The 21,367-nt window shown below is 31.3% G+C and overlaps 2 protein-coding genes across 3 annotated transcripts in view; one reads left to right on the forward strand and one right to left on the reverse strand.

Annotated features, from left to right (window-relative positions):
• Positions 1–333: 333 nt before the first annotated feature.
• LOC131844671 (zinc finger protein 888-like) lies at positions 334–11,798 on the reverse strand. Its single transcript, XM_059193610.1, has 8 exons — positions 11,593–11,798; positions 11,005–11,133; positions 9,607–10,003; positions 9,407–9,508; positions 7,536–7,668; positions 4,522–4,755; positions 3,071–3,179; positions 334–1,997 (listed from the first exon to the last, which is right to left on the reverse strand). Exons 1-8 carry the CDS (start codon positions 11,722–11,724, stop codon positions 1,488–1,490), a joined length of 1,746 nt encoding a protein of 581 aa, XP_059049593.1. The 5' UTR covers positions 11,725–11,798; the 3' UTR covers positions 334–1,487.
• A 5,699-nt stretch (positions 11,799–17,497) lies between these two features.
• LOC131844728 (uncharacterized) overlaps positions 17,498–21,367 on the forward strand; it is a 65,860-nt gene continuing 61,990 nt past the window's right edge. The window contains exon 1 of one of the 2 annotated variants that reach the window (XM_059193674.1): positions 17,498–17,570. The gene's annotated coding sequence lies outside the window, so the exon portion shown is untranslated. Of the gene's footprint in view, positions 17,597–21,367 lie in introns of both variants that reach the window. The other variant, XM_059193673.1, reaches the window with a different exon arrangement.

Here is a 21,367-nt window from a genome sequence, read left to right on the forward strand (position 1 = left end):
AATAAAATTTACTGTATTATTTTTTATGTTAAATATAATATGTTTACTAAACCTTTTATTAAATTTTGTCATCCTAGAAATAGTAAAATAAAATAATTAAACACTTTAGGACATTAAATGAAAACATAATTTTGATAATGAAAATAATAACTTAATTAATAAAAAATAAAAACAAATTTAGAATAATTTAATTTATTGCATTATTATTATTATTTATAATATATTACCCACAATTATTTAGTTTAATATATAATTATTATTATATTATTAATATATTAAAAATACTAAAATTATTATACAATACATGGTATACTCAACATGTATTCGTTACAAAATGTATATGAAATAAGTATATCTAATTAACGTCTGCTATTTTATTATGTATGTAATGTCATTTAAATTGTATAGATACCACTTGAAAGGTACAGTTACATGTAAAGTTATTTTGTGCACAATTGTAATTGTTAAATTGCCTTCCCTAATTGAAAACTGTAGTTTTTAATCCGCTTCAAATTAAAATTGTCAGCAATTTCATAATATAAACTTCCATAATGGCATAAACGCTCTTTAATAAGTCATCACGAGGTCATCATTAGGTCCAGCATCTTTCGGATATAATAGATAGGTCTTTTTTTATTAAGTAGTTTTACGGCTTTGGCATCCTTAACAGTCAAAAATTTAAATAGGTACTTTCACAAACTAAATTAATGGTGGGAACTATGTGATACATTAATATAAAGGAATATTAATGTCAAAGTGTATTGATGGTATTATTGATGAAGTACTTTGAAAACGCTTAAGTATTTTGTAGAATCGACGAGAGGTACATATTTTTTTTATTAATATTTACGGCTCTAGGTACAAGTCCTTGAGAGGTGCATCTCCACTCCAGGGTTGCCAACTTCAAAACAATTTTGCCAATACTTATAAAAAAAAATATAGCTGCAATTAGGAATTTTAATAATAATTTTCCTTAGGTCAAAATCTCGTAAGATCTCCTCGCACCCACTAGAATCCTGGTACAGTTAACAATCCTGGTCTACTCGTGCAATCCTTTCCTTCTTTCGATATAAAGCATTATAACTAGACGTAAAAACTATAATGTTAACATACTGTGGTATTTATATATTATACACTAACCCTATATCTTGCACAATTTTAAGAACACAATTGAATTCATTGCACTATAAAATAAGTATCTAAGCCAAATATTCTTAGACACTATTGCTATAAACCTTCGCCAATACAATTGTTCATTAGATATAAAAAAATGGAGGCTTTCAATTCGACTAGATATGTTATTATAATACAAGTAAAGCCTATTTTGACCAAAAAATAATGAAAATGATTACACACAGTAAAAAAATCAGTACTTATCCTTTTTTGAAGTGATCTAAAAATAGATTTACGTAGCGTTATTACGTAAAAGTTGTTGTACATTTACACGAAATATATAGTACCCAGTTATATGTAAGACCAGTGTATAACTATTTTACTTTATTGTCGACAACTTCGCTATTTTCCCTTTTCTCGTCTCCAGAGTCGACTTCGATATTGTGTTGCGTTTTGCAATGCACCCTCATAACCTTCTTGCAATGATAACTTTTCTCGCAATACGGACATTTGTGTCTGCGAATACCTGTGTGTACACTTTCATGGACTCTCCGCTGTGTGGTTGTTGTGAAGCACTTCGAGCAATGAGAACATTTGTAGGGCAAGTTCCCCATATGCCGTCTCAGATGCACTGTGAGTTGACACTTCGCTTTGAACCGCTTCTCACAGAGTTGGCAGGGGAACGGCCGCTCCCCGGTGTGCCAAAACATATGGCTCTTCAAATACCACGTAGACGAGAAACATTTAGAACAAACTTCGCATTTGAAAGGTTTTTCTCCACCGAGCAACTTCATATGACTTTCAAGGCTAAACTTATGTTTGAATGTTTTGTTGCAATGCGTACATTTTATTGGGTTCGTCACGTGAGCGCTGGCCATGTGATGCTAAAAATAATAATTACTCATATAATTTTTAATTTGAAAGCAACCCAGTGTTTTGGTACTTGCTTAAAACACCAATGATTCAAATCTGGCATTAAAAAACAATATTTTCTGTTAAACCGTATAATCAATATATAAAGACCATTAAACAAAAGTAAGTAAGTGTCGTCAATCACTTTCTTAGCATACTCTTAAACCACGCAACGATATTTATAAATTTTTCACTGAAGCTTGGGGATTTTATACCTAAGATTTAGGCATATGTTTAATAAGAACTGCATATACAATATGTACGATCTCCGTCACATGTATAATAAACTGAAGCGTTAGGTTCGCCCTCTGTCACGTTAAATTCAAATATACTCTGCGAAATGTGGGCATGTCAAATGCTGCGTTCACCACAACGTCGACAGTCCCAATGTGAAATTCAGTTGTGAAACATTATTATTGTCATAGTAAAACCGCATTCATAATTTTATTTTAAAAACGAATATAAAATGTATCCAATGACTATTGCATTTTATTGTACTATAATAGAATCTGTTTGAGGAAATTCTAGCATTACAAGACCAGAATGGATAGACCCAAAATGTTTCACAAATACTGTTTTAATATTGATACAAATTAGAAAAATCATAAAGTAATAAATTAACATTGCGTTTTATAAGAATTGGCAGAACCCTTACGAGACTTTAACTTTTTGTTTGTGTAAAAAAACAAAGTTATTCTAAAAACAAAATAGTTTGCACAGTTTCATACAACAACTGTTTTATTTTAATTGACTCTATTGAAACAACAGCTTGCATGTATAAACGTTGCTGCTGAAAAAAACTTTCCTCATGTTGATACAAAAAATGTTTTGTTCCTAGTGACGCGACCCTAATAGTGAGACCGTTTATGATCATAGTGAATTATTTTATAGGTATTAATGTTAAAAAATCTAACTAAAAATTAATGCAGTTAAAGAGACCTCGCTATCATTACATAAATAGAAAAATAAATCTTTGCAAACACCAAAAATTATGTATTCCGCCCACATAATCATACATATAACAGAACAAAAATAAAGAACTCACTTTAAGTCCTCTCAACTGCTTGAACCTCTTGCCACAAGTGTCGCATATAAACGTTCTAATATTGAAGTGGCTTGCTAGATGTATCTTTATTTCGTGCCGAAACAGGCATCTGTAAAATGTCACAATGGTTAAGCACCGAATGCATTAGACGATCATCAGATACAGTGTTGCCAAGTGTAAATCTAAAATTCAACCCAAAATTTTAATATCGTATGAATATCACTTGCATATTTTATTCATACCAAACCACGTTAAACCAAACAGATAAAGTTACATTGCTGAAGAATCGGTTTGAGATTATATAGAGCGATTTTTAGTTTGTGCGGCTTAATATATGGTAATATTAGTTTTGTCTCGTGCCCGGAGAAATTCGGGAAAAAGTAATTTATATGTTAATCTAGATTATGTATCTATATACCAAATTTTATTAAAATCCAAAAAAAATATCCAATTTATAATATTAAAAGGATGTTTAATTTATCTGTTCTTAGAATGACGTAATCTTTGATTCTTAATTATAATATATATATAAACAAAGAATCATACTCATCAATACAGTTTTCTATATCGTGCTAAATGTCTAGTCTACTGACACAATCATTGTCGTATCCACGCGAGCTCAAAGAACTAAGATGTTTGCCTGTTATGTCGTACTAAATATCTTATCCTACAGACCGAAACGCAAAGTACGCTTTACTGCTTCAATAGGAAACAGGAAAAACGGTGGTATCTACTCAGGCAAGTTACACAAATCACTATACCTGGGGGAGAGGTATTTTATTTATCATTTATACCCTGCGAAGTCACACACATGAATTCCGCTATAAAATAAGTGTTAATGTAAGACTACATATAAATATATATATATTCGGAAATTTCGGATAGTTACAGTTTATAAAAGGAGTGAGGAATGCTAACATTAATAATAACAAAATAAAATACATTAAATCAATAAATCATTACACATACTACCATGTAGACACACACAAGTATTTTTTTGTTTGTGATCTGTGATCAAATTGAGAATAGATTAATATTGTTCGTCATTAATATTATTTGTGTATAGCCTTACTGAATGTTAAATTAATTAATTATGAAAATAAAATAATTTCGACCACAGGTAGACCAGTAGTACCTATAAACAAATTGTTTAAGCGTGACTGCGTAACAAATATACAGAGAAATTGCAAAATACATTTTGTATAAAATTTATAATAATTGATGTTTCGTTCATAATATCATACAGATTATTCAAAACACTACTAGACTAGCATAATCGAGTTTGTTTAGTACTCATTTACGTATTAATATTTCAAGAAATAATTCTTTAATTTCAATATTTACGTTGCATTTTCGGTAAAGAATTTTTAACGCTTGTCAATCATGCTCACGTGTCCAAAATCGCAGGTAGAAGATAGTATATAGAAACGGTAACTATAATAAACACTCACTCTTTTCCACAATGGTCGCAAATGTACTTGTTCGTTTCTTCTTTATGCAATCGCTCATGGTTGCGCCACAATTTGTAAACACGAAATATTTTATTGCAGACGGTACACATGCCGCCGTTTTTCTTCAAATGCGCCGACCTGTAATGAAACTGCAAAGGCAGGGGGGCCGGCGATCTCCTGTTACACACGTGGCAGCTGTAAATGATTTTATATTCCCTCGGATGATGGCTGAATCTGAAATTGAGCATTGTACTTTCAACCTCTATTTTTTCTGACGATCCGCAATAAGAATACTGATGTAAACAATGTTTTGTTACACATGTAACCTGGATATACATATATATACAGCATCATCCAGTCCCAAGCTACGCAGACCTTGTGTTATACAATAAAGTGGCATGCGTCAGTAACTCTGTATAACATATTTTAGGAGCTAAGAAGCCTGCTTTGTAAGTTGATTCGATTGAAAGTACCGCATACGAAACCATGATAGGCAACGCATTAGGAGTACTAAGGGCGTCACTTGATGACATGATGTCTTTGATGCTCTTCATGTATATAGGTTGCCATTTACCATCAGTTGGATAGTCAGCATGTTTGTATTCTATGAGACACTGTTTAATGTTAGTAGAGCGTCATGCGATCTCGATCTTTAAATCAATTCCGATCGGTCAACATAGAAATTCCATTATGTTGTACTTCCTCTACATTTTCCGTTCCACTGCCTTTACACGACACGTTCACGACCGATCAGGAGCACAGCCGATAGAAAAACGCGCGCAATTCTGATTTACTGTTTATATCTATTTTTTGTCTTCACTTTTTCGAGCACGATTGTTTATGTTTGCATTTTGTCATAAAAAATATTTAGACATTATGTACGTACATTTAAGATTTATAAATTATTAACAAATCTGTAATTAGGTCTTTGTTCTATGATCTGATGTCCGCCATTTTGAAGTAATAATTATTTATTATAAATAGGCCCGAGGGCATGCACGATTGGAGTACGCAGGATTGCGCGTGCGGTCTGAGCTTTTTTTTTCGGTCTACTCTAATGCTGTTGGCCGCACCTGGCCTTTACAGCTTCATCGGACGATAAGAGGCGAGTGCAGATGGCACTCCAAACCCGCGGAAGGACTTACGGAGCGGCTGAAGGCCAACTCCCGCCTGACGGATACGACTTTAGTCTGAGGGCACCACTAGGGGTTCGATCGGAGGGGGAGCGAACTGAGCGTGTAATCGTTCAATCGTTCTTTATCTCTACTTCTACAAGCACGCTTTCCCGAGTGAAATCCAATTTGCGCGTGAAAGAGCGTACGTGTAAAGGCAGCTATTCAGTGAAGTAAACGATATTGTGGTCTGTTTAATGAATACTCTTGATTGTGTTTAAAGAGCACAGTAAAAAAACTAGATTGGATTGAAATTGATTTAAGAGTAAATACAGAGAAGAAGTTTTAATATGATCTGCTAGAATTGACACAATCGAATATAGTATGGAATCGTAATAAAAAAATCTCAAACGCATTGACTAAACGACATATATTGGATTGTATTTGCCCTTTTATGGGATTATACGTGGCTTATTTCACCAATATGTTATGGCAGATGTATAAAAGGTAAAATACATAGATAGTTGACTATAAGTAAGTAGGTGGACTTATCCCCGAAAGGGATTTATTTCAGTGAATTTTTTATTTACTTTCTGCGACAGTTGATTTTCAACACCCATTATTGTCCCGCTATTAGGAACACACCTTTCATCATGAGGGAAGGATTTAGCGATTTAACTGACCTTTACAATCTTTTGCCTGAATATCATACGCATGAAGAATAAGATACGAGGCTTACTTTTGTATTCCTATCAAAACGATTAGTGAAAAGTTGTAATCTTACTGGAAATATTACAGAATCGACTATTTTCATAGCAAAAATATCATTACAAATATACAATAAAGTACACCCATATCGAGTACCTCTTTTTTAAAGTCGGTTGAACAGTAAGATTGCCAGAGAGCTATTTAAAAAGGACATTGTAGAAAATACACCGAAATCATTCGGTGTTAAAATATAATCAAAATAGGGAATTTGTGCTACTAAAATGCGCAGTTATACCAGGATCTATTGCCTTGTCTATCGACATTACTTATGTTACATTATTAGTAAATAAATTAGCGTAAGCATACAATGGAACAAGCCAACACCACTGAACATATTAGGCAAAAATTTTCAATGCTAATACTTCACAACTGTTAAGACAAATCAGGTAGGTAAAGATATTATCAAATGTTGACACAGATCTGAACTTACGACACTACCATCGTAGAGAATTATTAAACCACGGCGCTCTTAAATGAGATTCTTCGGTATTACGTACCGATGATACTGTCCTAGCCGCTAGGGCTACGACCACCGTTCTCACGACTCCCACGACTTACGGGTACCCTCAGTGATTAGCATATTCTAACTTATTTTTAAAAGTTCGCGCAAATTTTGGCAACATCAACACCATGATGTCAGCGCACATTTTGGGAACGTCAGGATAATACAAATTTATAGTCGCTGGTGGACGTGCTTTCATGGTGTCTCCTATGAAGCTGACAACTATGAGATTCGTAATCTTGTAGTGTAGATTTAATCAGAGCTCTCCAATCGGACCAATTATCTGCCAATGTCAATCTGCCAACTGTCCTACTTCGAGGAATCATTGTCAAATTTTATCTTATGAGTTCAATAAATACATTAGCGTAGACTCGAAGCGACCCGCAGCGAAGGCAATGAAATTACGATACTAATAGTTTTAAGCTATCAATTTTAAAAAGATCTAAGTACAAAGGCAAGTGTGAAATCATAAAAGTTTTGTAAAAACATTTATTATATTCAAGAATATTATGTCACTTTCGTTAGAGTTATCGTTGTACCCTTTTAACCGACATTAGAAAAGAATGCTATCAATATTTCTTTATTATTATTTTTATTTCTATGTATGAAAAAAAAATACAAAAGTTTCATACCTGTGTGTTACCATATCAGCAAAGTCTCTACCTTTAAAATCACAAATCTTGCAACTCAAATCATTATATGTTCTATGCTCTTCTATATGTTTATTTATAAGTTCCGATTCAGAAAATTGCATGTCACATATACCTACAAACGAATTAAAAATTTGATTCAGAAAGTAAGCCTGACAAGTTCAATTTTGTCCCAGTAAAGTAGATCGGAGGAAAATTGCTAAAAGTCGTCTGTGTAGATACCTCAGCCACACTTATATTTTTTAATGGATCATAATGGATATTTACACCCGCCTGCACAAACGGTTTACGCTTACGGTGCACTGGACAGTAATCAGGTCCGTTAGGCCAACGAGACAAATTCACCAAGAACTTATCACTATTTCCAGGGGAACCACATGGAAGTCAACCTGACACCCACTTTACTAACGATCTCGTTCTCCCCAAGTTTCACCTATTCCAGCATCCAAGCAGTTTTCCTTGTGAGCTGTGTTTTGGATATGAGGTGCAGATTAGGCAGTGAAATTACAGGATAAGAGGCATGACATCTTAGTCGTCTAAAATGGCAACGCATTAATGGTATCGCGGATTTAAATTGACAACGTAATGTCCATAATGCTGTTCATGTATATAGGCGACTGTTAGCGCATACATCAGATGGACCAATAGACTTGTTTGTGATGGACAATGGACTTCTTTGGCATTACAATTTTATGTAATTGTAATGCCAAAGAAGCTACTGGTAAAAATTAAGTTGAACGCGTACTGAACTGAAATGTATTTATTAAAAAAAGGCAATGACTGTAATTTCGACACAAAGAATTAATTAATCTGAAAACTGCGTATCGATAAAAAAAGTTAATAAATTGGAAGACGATGTGTAAACACTACTTTTAATGTATTAAAAAAATGACTGAAATAAAAGTGTTTTTAATTTATTTATGAAATTTTAATTAGAAATCATAAGTGTTATATGGAAACAAATTATTTGGCCAAGATGTTATGGGTTAAAAAGGCATATGAAACCATCGCGTATTTTTTTTATTTCATTTATATTACAACAGTTCGCGATATCATTAAGTGAATGCTTTTGAATAATGTGATCACTACCAATATGTAGAATTACTACCAGTTTTCAAATAAATAATAATATATTCAAATATAAATAAGTAAATATGACATAAAAAATATATTTATCGTTGATAAATATTCACAATCTCTCAAAAAATCTATATAAGAAAAGTACAGTACGTCTCGGCCACAATCAAATTGATTTTACCGAGTTGCGCTCACCGTGAAGATCTATCTATCTATAACGATTCCAAAAAACATTCTAAGAAATTTATAATTCGGCAGGGATAAATCGACCTTTTCTTAAAGATAAACAGTCTGAATGACACCCCTAAGGGATACATATGAAGATTTCATCATCTCTAAAGTAATCTATCACTTTTGGCGGTTTTCAGTCACTTTCTATACCCATCTATAGAAGTTTTACGATATCTCCTAGAACATAGAAACAAAGTTCAAATTTAATTCCCAAACCGTATCATATCATAGGACACCATAACTATGATTTTCCTCATGTATATGTATATTTATTTATATTCTTAATATAGTCTTAAACTTTAAATTATTCATTTAGACTTGTTTTTATTAAATCAACTTTTACCGCATAAGTATTCATGTAAAATCAATAATTTTATTGCAGGATATTTAATAGTACATATAATAAAAATGTGTACATGAAAGTCATACATATATATGATAAAAACTATAATGGAGTGACTTTATCAGCGTAACAGAACCTAAATGGTGTTAAAATAAGAAACAAATAATATGAAAGGAACAAAATGTAAATACAATTAACTTACCACAATAAAAATTTGGACAAATTGGTAGATCATTATCTGCTGATTTCTTCTTTGACTTACAAGCACGTTTCTGAATATGTTTTAAGAAGCTTTGTTTGTGTTCTAAAATAAAATATTCATATTAAATGAAACCATTATTTCTTACCTTATATATATAAAAATACTTAAATGTATAATAAAGAATATTGAAAAATTCTTACTGTATATTTTTTTACACACTTCACATTGTAAAGGACCATTAAAATCACTTTTTAATCTTTCTTCAATATTATTCTTAGATATTCTTTTTTCTATTTTTACTTTAATATCATTATCGCCATTCTTAACATCAACTTTGTCTAAATGTTCATCATCTTCATTTTTAATACTAAATGCATCAAAATCTTCATCATTATAAATAGAATTGATTTCATTTTCATCTTTAACATGAATTGATTCCTCTTCAATATACATTTTTTGGTCTTGATCTTCAGGCATACAAGGACTAACAGTGAACTTTTTATCATTCAAATTAACAGGAATTTCAGAAAATTCTTCTTTTACTTCATTTAATTCATCAATTTTAATATTAAGTTTGGTTGTACTTCTTTTACATTTCTACACAAAAGATATTAACAAATAAAACATATCATAATTAGGCTAAACATAAAATATATTAGGAAAATACCATTTACCACTATAGGAATTCTTTGCATACAATGTATGACAGAAAGAAGTAATAGAAAGTAGTTAAGTATTTATTGATATTCCAAATTTAATTATGTGTAGTTAAATCACTAACAATAATTTTATATTTATAATATAATTTTTGACCTATAGTAACTGTTAAACAGACTGCATAATGCAAATTAAAAAAAAATTTGACAGATAAGTATGCTCAGCTGTATTTTCATTGTTCATTTCATCATTCATTTCATTCATGAATTTATTAAAAAAATCAAAGCTATATTATTGGTTGTCTGCAACTCTGACTACAATATCAACATAGTATTGAAGTCTTTATATGAGAAATAATAGCATTACTACACAATGATTATCCTCTAACACCCCATTCACCAAGATCCAATTAATCATGACAGATTAAAAAATGATTAAAAAAATCATGACAGACTGATATGTGAACGGAAGTTTAAAAAGTATGTATTCAAAATACCCTAACTTTAAATTTATTCGAATAAAGAATCTTTTCTTTTCAATTCTATTCTAGTGTTATAAGGGTGAAAATGTAAGATACTTTTGCATTTGTAGTATTCATTAGCACTAATAGTATGGTTGCAAATGACTGAATGATTATTATATTACTATTAGATTATTTCAATACATGTAAATATATATATAGTAGGTTGTTCGGAAAGTAAATATAGCATATAAAAATTATACGACTTAAGTGTGAAGTTGAATGCAAAAACTACAATTAAATCCTAAGTTAGGAAAAATCTAATTTACTTTCCGTACAACCTAATATATACAGTTGTCAATCACCTTTACAATGAACTATATAAATAATGTTAATATGAGATATGAAATAAATAGCTTCAATATTATGTAATGACTAAAAGACAGTCCAAATCAAGAATAATATGTTACTATATACTTACTGATCTATCAGCCACAAGGGATTTCCATAGTCTATGTGATTTTAAGCATTTTCTTTTAAACTTTGCAAATTTCTTTATACTTTTTGCACATGGTGAGCATAATCTGCGAGACATGTCATCCTCATTTATCTAAAAAAATACATAATGTATTAAGTTAATTAATATTAAGTTATTTAATTCTACATTATCAGTAGTCTATAGGAATATGGGTAATATATGAGGAAAATAATAAAAGGGTAATATATATAATATTATATATTATATATTTATAGAGTTTACCATTAATCTACCACTAGGGGAACTACTAGGGGAACTTTATATGAAGTGATCAGTACAGGTCCATCTCACCTACATCTGCTACCAAGAAACTAGCTTAGTTGACAGTTTTTTATTTGAATGGTCTCACCGCTTGGCAGTAATACTATGGGATTTGGTTGCTCCTTAATACCAACCCAAATAGAGTACAACGAATTATTTAAGTACTTAAGGTATTTGCGTCAGTTACCATTTAGGACCAGGTTATCAGCTCTTATGTCAGGGCTATCAGCTAGTATGTTGGTTACATGAATAGAAAGTCAAACTACTCACTGGTAATCCAATGCAATATTCATACGTTCGCAACCAGGCACTGCCTTCCTCCAAAGATATGTTGTCAGAACATTCTGAATTAAGACAAACTCGGCACGCACCATTTTGAATGTTACTTAGTGAATTAGACATTTATAAAACAAATAACTTGCAGTCACTAATATATTTGGTTTCAAATATTTTATTTTGTTAATTAAAGACAGTAAATAACAACAGTATAAAAAAAAACAGTAACAATATCAAACAAACTGTTGTCAAAGTTGTCAAATGATAAATGTCAAAGTCAATTCCGAACGTATAATCCAGCTCAATCAAAAAATCCACTGACAGGCTGGGTAACATATTACTATCTCTGTTACTCTCGTAGAATACGCTATCTATTTTGTCTTGTCGATGAGTTTCTTGTGAACTCGTAAAATGTGTCGAATCATAGAAGAAGGTGCGTTTCGTTTTAACCCTAGTTCCTACTCTAGTCCTTTTACGTTTTATTTGACGGGATAGAAATCTATTTGTTAAATTAAATAATATTTAAACAAATATTAAATAAAAATATAAATTCATTGCATGGGTATATTTTTATTAAATTTATTAAAATGATCCACGATTTTTTTTTCTATAGCAAATTGTTTATTTGGCCTATTAATGTTTTATATGTCTGTGCGGACTATGTACGAATAAATTTGAAAAGCAACTGGCAACCAAATATATCAAATCAATATCAAAGTGGTGTAGTAGCTAAGTATTCGAGTATTAACCGATAAGTTGCAAATTTTTTCCACTATATTTATATAAGGAATAAGATAACAAATAATTATTAGTAAATTTTTAAAATAATTACGCGCGAGTATATTTTCTGCGAAAAGATTTTTTTTTTATATGAATGGGATATGGTGTTGATTTTTTATATAAAATATATGATATGATTTTCATCTATATTTTGTCATCTCAACAAAATATAGATGAAACAGCTCCATTACATCACCTTTTAAACAAAAAATACCGCTTCAAAACCTGCTCCACCGTTTAGGCATCTATAGACTACGGTAATCGTTTACAATCAGATGGGCCGAATAAACTTCCGGTAGGTGTATGAATGAACGTCTAAATACATACATAATATAGCTTCCACAGAGCAGCTCAATACTGTTATAGCATCTACCCTCAGATTAGTTATAGATGTTAGTTACTATCTATAACCAGATACAAGTAGGTGTTTTATGATCTCTGTAAAATAATAAATTTGGCAGTGGAGTGATATAACCAACACGCTTGAATACGAATGTACAGTCACCGTAGTATTCAAAGTAAAAAGAATTGGTAAATTCAACACACGTTCGCGCCCTGCGTCTCTGTACGTGCCTGTACTTTTGTCTGTAAGGGTTGGTTTACATCAGTACCGGATTAACCTAGTCCAAAAGTAGCAAATGCTACTAGTCCCGTGCTTTCACTCCTACCTATACCAATTACAATAATATAAAAAAAAATTTAAATTTTTAAATTGTGTTTTTTTATAAATTGTAAAGACTCACGAAACTAAGTAAAGTAGTGTATTTTTAAAAATAAATCTAAAGAACCGAAATCAAAATCAAACTAAAGGCTTCTCAAAATAATTTGCTATTTGCCCTAAGCAAGCCTAATCTGGCACTGGTTTACATAGATTGTACAGGAATCGAATCGATCTCTCGGAACCGATCGTTTTTCAAAGATAAGTGCTTGCTCTTCTAAGCCATATCTTCTACTAGGTAGAGTACATGATGTCAAAAGCATCATCTTCCATACCCACGTTAAATTAACTTTTTTTAGGAACACTGAATTGATGCCGGCCGAATGTAACATTTTCATATAATAGATGTTACATATTTTAAATTTTCAAAAAAGAAATATGTCGGACACATTTATATTAATTACCTCGAGTTAAAAGATATATGAAACGCATTAAATAAAAATACCTTAATAGTTACAATATTTATTTAATTGGACTGGCAATCAAGCTGACTGTAAACAGCAACCGTCGTCTATATAGATGTATACAACTACGGGAATCGTTAACATCTGACATTCGTAATAATACTCAAGCATTAAAATATAAATTTTAGAAGACATGCCTCTCATTCAGTAATTCACTGTCTAATTGCATCTTATAACTGATACATAGCTTACAAAGCAAACTGCAAAGAAATTGAATATAACGAGGTACCAACGGTCAACGCAGACGACTTTTTACCCTCTACTTCTTCTTATCTTACTGCCTTATTGTATTTATACCATAGTATTTACAAATGTTTCAGTGTAATTATTCTCTTTCCTTTATAATGCAAATAATAATATATTCTATGTATCTATCTATTGTTGGTATTTAGGATCTCCTTACTTAAGAAATAGTTACATATAAGAAATGAAATAGTTGCTCTCAAAATAATCGTTCTCCGTGCTATACCATACATACGATACTGGATAGTGACTAAGAAATAATTATATTTTGATATCCATACTACTTTTCACCTGTGGCTTCATAGGCGTCAACAAAATTGATTGACAGACTGAAATAAAAGCCTTTCTATGTCCATGTCCGTCCAAGTTTCGGAATGAGTTATACCTACGCTAAATTATATTGTTAATAATTATAATGAAATAACAAAGAATCAACATTTATAGATTATAAATACGTCTGTTATAAGATCCGTTTAGTCGTGAAAAGTTAACTACTGTTAGTTAACTTTTCACGACTAAATGGATGTTAATCTAATTTTACATGAAAATAGATTAAGATAATTTCGATTACGTCAGTTGAAGACTGATAAAATACCACACCAAAATCGCATTCGCCTTCCATTTAGCAACTATACTGACTCCGACTCGCATACTGATAGACACATGATGATTCTATCATCAGGACGAAGATCTTCTTTCTTTAAAAATAATATGGAAGAGTTACGCAACTTACAAGAGATGAAAATTAAATTAAATTCACATGAAATATGAGATATCAGATTTAATTAGAGAGAAGGTAGCGGTTAATGTCTATTATATTTAAATCTCCAATCAATATTCCTTATGCATGTACATATGTATATATATATATATATAAGTTTCGTATCATCAGTATTTATCAGTATTTAAAGAGTAACATGAAAAATCGTAGAAAGTGGCAAGAGCTCCACCGACAACAGCCTGGCTCTTAAATTATGAATGAATGAATAATATAAGTATTTTAATTAGAAATTTGAATAATATATACCCTGTGAAGTTTATACAAATAAAGATGAATTATTTTTTATTTAACTGAAAATTGGAATACGCACTGTTTATTTTCTTTTAGTGAGACTCTAACTTTATTCGTTTTACGCATCAGTTTTGTAAATGTAATGAAGGCAATTTATCTAATCGAATATATCTTTCGAGTCTGTGGCTTCCTAAAGACGCTCTAGAATTTATGGAGTTGAATACCAGCAATTTTCCTTGTGATTTTTACTACAGATAATTTAAAAATATTTATGGTCATAGTGATCAAATAAATCTCAATAAAATAATGCCTTTTACACACTTAGTAGTATGTAAAAGGCATTATACTACAGCATTGTGCAGTTCATACGGTAACTATGAGTAAGTCTATATACTATATATATATAAATATATATATATCTTTTTATCTACAATAACATTATTATGAAAACAGTTATCTGTGGTGCTACTAAATTTGATAGGAAGAAAAAAATATCATAAAAATGGATTGGTCGCATAATATTATTATATTATCGATACTAAAAATGTAATTTAGAATATTCTTATTTTAAAGATGTTTGGAAATACATACATACAAATATTACAAATATGTATATACTAAAATATGTCTAGGTATCTGTTATCTGTTCACAACTAAAACTTTGAAAGTACTTAGAAATATAAGCTATCTTTCTTTTTAAAAACGGAGACCCCAGAGGAGGTCGATATTACAATTCTATTATAATTTCATTACCTAGGAAAAACAAATACACCATTACGACTGTTAATTCAGATGGTGTAGTCAGAGGCATTATCAATTATCGATGTTTTGATGAACACAGCACTTTACACACCCATATTTCGCTTGGCATATTTGAATTGAACGTGGCGAGCCTACCACTATCTCCCAGATAAATGTTTGGTTCATTTTAGGTGTTAGCTTCCCCGATGAGTCAGTCAGAATCAGTCATAAATTGTCACCCAATTTTTTTTTGTGCCAGGTTTCTCACGACATCATAGATGTCATTTAACGTAGTAATCCACTAGGTCACGATGCTTTGGGCGGGAGAAAAGGAAGATTGCTGCCCCTACGATCTCGTCCGTCGTGAGCTGAGTGATATACCTGTGTGTGTATGTGTGTGTGTGTGTGGTGGTACTTATTTGAAATAGGAGCGAATGGGTACTTTCCTAATATAAAAACCGGACACGTACTATATTTTACAAATTAACAGTAAAACAAAACAACAATGTCCTTAAATTACTAATTAGGAAGTGGAATCATATGGACGAAATTCCTCTCAAGGTAATATAATTTCTTGTTGTAATAATGACATAATATATAATATGAGTGATTGATTCAACATTATTAAAGGGCTTTCGTACACTTTTTTCGTAGACCTTCTACGTAGATGCTACGAAATCGTAGCAATTTTGTTATATAAATATATATGTTGTTTTTAAATATAAATATTGTAATTTTGTATAACTTGTTATATTTTTACAAATATACTTTGGCACATTTGATTAATGAACCATAGATAGGTACTACAGGTTGCGTAGATCTGCTGCGCATGGACTCTGAATTCACTATTTTCACAGTTAAGATAGAATAGAATATTACGTAATATTATGCTTAATTTATAACAAAGTAGAGGAGAAAATTAATAAATAGGTAATATTCTATTGCCTATAATAGAATATTACTTATTTATTATTATTATCATTGTGGCTTACTGATGTTCTACTTTAATTCGACTTTAGGGCAGTGATTTCAAATATAGCTGACACTTAAAATATTCAGGTATATGTTTATATTTCTGACTGATTATGATTACTCTGATGATGGAACTACCGTTAACAACCCTAATTATTTCGAGAGACAGAGGTAAGCGCCACGTTGTATTCTATACATGCCGTAAAATGAAATCGCCTCTGGTTATACCGTCTGAGTCGTAAAGTTATATTATTATTATGTACTGTATGAATATACTTAAACATTTGAGGTAGTCATGGACCTAATACGTACGCATACGGAGTTTTTCTCACTTGTCGCAGTCAGCGCATACTGGAGCATTATTCCATCATCATCCATTACAATTTTGTAATACATATAAGTACCCATCAAAACGTAGTCTTCAAGCGGAATTGTCTCAAAAAATGTATACATTCGGCAGAGGGTAATTTAAATGATGACAGTAACATAATACTGATAATTATCAGTTTTAGATTCGAGTATTAAATTAAAACTTCAAATAAAATTGATCCCTTTCTCCCTTGTACTCGAAATCGAATACGAATTAAGTTTAACAGAAAGTAAACATCTTGTATTAAATTTCCTCCAAACTGTTCATACTCAGTTTTCAACTTTAAATACTTTAAGTACTTTAATGTTTGAAAGTGTAACAACGGCCCGTTGAAAAGGGAATACTCGGCCCTTTCATTAATCTCATGGTGACAGAGAAACTATAATGTCTCTACGTTTAAGATTCGATTTATCACAGAAGAGAAAGACTGTGAGTTTATGTGGGTGCGTGCGTCATTCTGAGGGCAGGTGTCCGTTGCTATTTACCGTCCTACTTATTCGAGAATCGTACTCTGTGGGGGCGTAGTCGCGTATAGATCGCGGGGCAACCAGTGAGTACCCAAGTGCTGGCTCGCGCGGACGCCTCGCACGCTACCTTCCAAACCAAGTGAGACGCAAATACCTCCCCCAAGGGGCTAGAGTGAGAAGCAACAAGCGACGGCCGTTTCAACAGGTCGTTATTGTAACTTCAACTAAATGGTGATTCCGTGCAATAATTCTTACTTCAGCTGTACTTTTCTTTTATTAAATCGCTTGCTTAAACTTTTATAAGTTGCGCGCGGCTCCATAAAGCCTCGGACTTACTTTACAAACAATTTTTATGATGATTCGGTTTTGCGTTCGGATTATAATGTTTATTATTGTCAAACTTCCCGCTCTTCTGGCACATGAGAATCTGAAATTTTATTATCCAATGTTTTTCCATTATTAAGTTGGCCGGTTTGTTATCATCTTGTTATATTGAGTACTATAAGTAGTACTCTTGTACCTGAAACATTATATCCGTCTACGTTATATTCTATTATAGTCTTAGCTAATTAATGATTAATATACGAAACTAGAAGCACGCACTTATGCGTAGAATAAGGACGAACTTCCGCTATATGAATTTATTATGCGGAATTCACCTTAATATTTGTGTAATAAAAATTAGAAAATATATTTACATTAAGAATTATAGGGTAGATATTTTATTAATATCAACATATTTATAAGTATATAATAAATTGTTTGCCTGCGTTTAATGTATAATTATTTTTCTGCAGTGTCAGAAAAATAATTATACATAATATATAGAATTACAATGAAGTTTCAAGAAACTAGAGACAATTTCCGTTGCAAGGAATTTACAACTACACTCTTGGGAATGTCTTAGCATATACTATTTCAACATGTTCATAAATTTGTAATGCACATTGAAAACATAGCTTATATACAAAGCTATACCCGGCTTTAGCATAAGATGATACGGAGTTCTTACCCAACATCAAAAAGAAAAAAGTTCTGAAACCATTTTTTTATCATATCGTAGGATTCATCAATTCTGAACGAATTTCAATTATAATTATTACAAATGATAAGATATATGTGTGGATTCTATACCAATTAGAATTTATTTAAATCGTAATATTTTTGTAGAAAAACATAACCTGTGCAATTAATTTGTTACCAAAATTTTCTATCGCCATAATTACTAAACATATAAAAATAATAGTCTGTAATATGTAATAATACCTATAAACTATACCGTTTATGAATATCTGAAATATATTAAACAATATCAATGATAGCTTCCATTTATTCAATAAATTGACGTGATTTAAAGTTGATTCAAAGCATCCGGCATCGCTTTTGAGTCACTCCAATTTCCTTAATAGAGTGAATAAGTATTATTTTGCTTATAAAACAGCCAGTATCTTTGATACTTAGTTATATTAAAAACAAAACCGAATCGAAATGCCTTCCTATGAAGTACGTAACGCAATGTGGATTAAACTTGAAGTAATCAAATAGACTAATAACAATTAAGGTCAATCGATTAATGAATTTGATCAAATAATGATGGTCGGGTTGAACTTCAATAGATTAGTTTAATCGTCGAAATGTTTTGACGCAAACAAACCCTACTCCTAGGTATATTACTCTCAAATTATAATTAAATCATAATTGTTTAGATTAGAGTTGTATTACGTGTCACATAAAATATAGTTCAAATTAATAAAATAAAAATCAGTTTGAATCCAATGTAATTGATAGAAGACAACGTCTAAAGTCTCTACTAAGGATTTAGATTTATAACTTGGGGGGTTGCCAGTAGTAGGCAGGCCCCAAGCCTTTTAAATAGCGCAAGAGATTGCTAAATGTATAATTTAGAAGATTCTTATGAACATACCTTACCTACCTTGGACTCACAGACAAATACAAATCACTAACAAAACATATTTGGCGTAAACACTTCTGATATTTTTGTATGGCATGGCATTTCTACGAGACGGAAAACCGTGACCGCGTTACACTACTTCGTAGCACAGCTTTCTTGTAGACGGTCTGTTCAGTTAAACCAAGCACCCATTCCATTTGTAAGATTTAGACAAAAAGGTAAAGATTTTCACTAGCTGATTAAGTAAAATTATAATATTTCATCGATGCTATTAGATGCTATTTTGTGGAAGCCCATTTCACTACATAATAAATATATATTATTTCTACGTGTCGCAATATGAGTGTAGACTCAATAACGATCGTTTCTATCGTCTGATGGCGATCAGAGAAGGTCGTAATGGTAGTCAATATTCCACACTGAATATTTGTGATCTCACACATGCAAATTTTAGCAGAATTAAACAAAATAATATAAATCCATTAAGTAGTAAGTAAAATTTGTAATAATTCGAAATATTCACCAGTTTTACATTTGACAATCTGTCAGTGATCGTAATTGTCAATTATCAAAAATAATAATAAATATTTGTATATAAACGAACAAACTGTGAATACATATCGATTGCCCACTAATCACTACATCTTAGCACTTTGCTATTAATAGAGAGCGGTTAGAGATTAAATAGCAATGAATAGACCTAATTTACAATTTCTAAATCGCTTTACAAATTTAACAACAATGCTAATTGTCGATCGCTCGCAAAACGTGTTTATGTTAACACGAAATGTCGATTGATGACGGCTATTATTGGGCAATTATCTGCTATCACAAACCGTTTCTAGAATACGTAACCAGACAGCAATTTTTTGTTTGACTGCAAAACAAAATCTAATATATATAGCCGAAGACTATGTTTTGTTTAATGCAGAATCTACTGGTTAGAATTGAAAAATTCTTTTAGTGATGGATAGCGCGTTTATCAAGGTAGACTACTAGCTCGGCTCGGAAAACATTAATATTGCCATTGAAAAATAGGTAGAAAAGTGAGTATTTAGTTTTTTGATGGCATATAAAAAAATACAAATTAAAAAAAATACTACAACCATATCACTTAGGAGTATAAAAACCGGTTAAGCCGTTTCGGAGAAATATGGCAACTAACACTATATCACGAGAATTTTGTATATAGGTCAGCTTATTTTTAAAAGAATATATATATACCTATTATAACCTGATTTTAATCTGAATATATTATGAATAAAACCTGTATAGTCACATCATTGTGAAATAAGCATATAGATGTATAATTAAAAAAAAATCGTTTTGTATAAAATTAAACATATAAAGTATTTCTATCAAAGTATATACCTACATATTACATATGTAATGTATTTTCATAAAACATATCGCAAATACAACTTGTTTTCTCTTAAGTACATAGTTCAGTAAGAACTAGAGGTTGGAACTGTTACAAGAGCCCACCCCTTATAAGTTCTAAGTTGGGAACATGCACATGACGCTTCCAATGTTGCAATGCATAATGTTATACATTAGAAAGGGTATATGTTTGTCTGTCTATTTGCTACCTTTTTACGATGAAACAGCTCGACAGATCTTAATGAGAAACATGATGATAAGCTTACCGATATCCTTACTAATATTATAAATGCGAAAGTAACTCTGTCTGTCTGTCTCGCTTTTACGCCAAAACTACTGAACCGATTTTAATTAAATATGGTATACAAATAGTCTAGAACCCTGAGAAAGGATATGTTCTCAGGGTCTAGACTATTTGTTTACCATATTTCATTAAAATTGGATGCTACTTTTTAATGCGACAAAAGTTTGAAAAGAGTTGAAAGGGGACATGGAAGTATTGTCATCTTTAAAGCTAGAAACTTGAATTTATTTTTTAGACTATTGATTAAATATAAATAAATATGACATTCGAAATATATAATTATTTTACCCTTAAGGATGTAACCTAAGATAAGAGAAGATAGTTTTTTGGAAATACGTAATTTTTTAGGGTTGGATTTATTTCTTTATTTGGTCAATGTCTCTTTAACACGCGGACAAAGTCGCGG

The sequence above is a fragment of the Achroia grisella genome, unplaced genomic scaffold (genome assembly GCF_030625045.1).
Source record: "Achroia grisella isolate CSIRO2021 unplaced genomic scaffold, CSIRO_AGI_Agris_v1 utg4116, whole genome shotgun sequence".
Lineage (NCBI taxonomy): Eukaryota > Metazoa > Arthropoda > Insecta > Lepidoptera > Pyralidae > Achroia > Achroia grisella.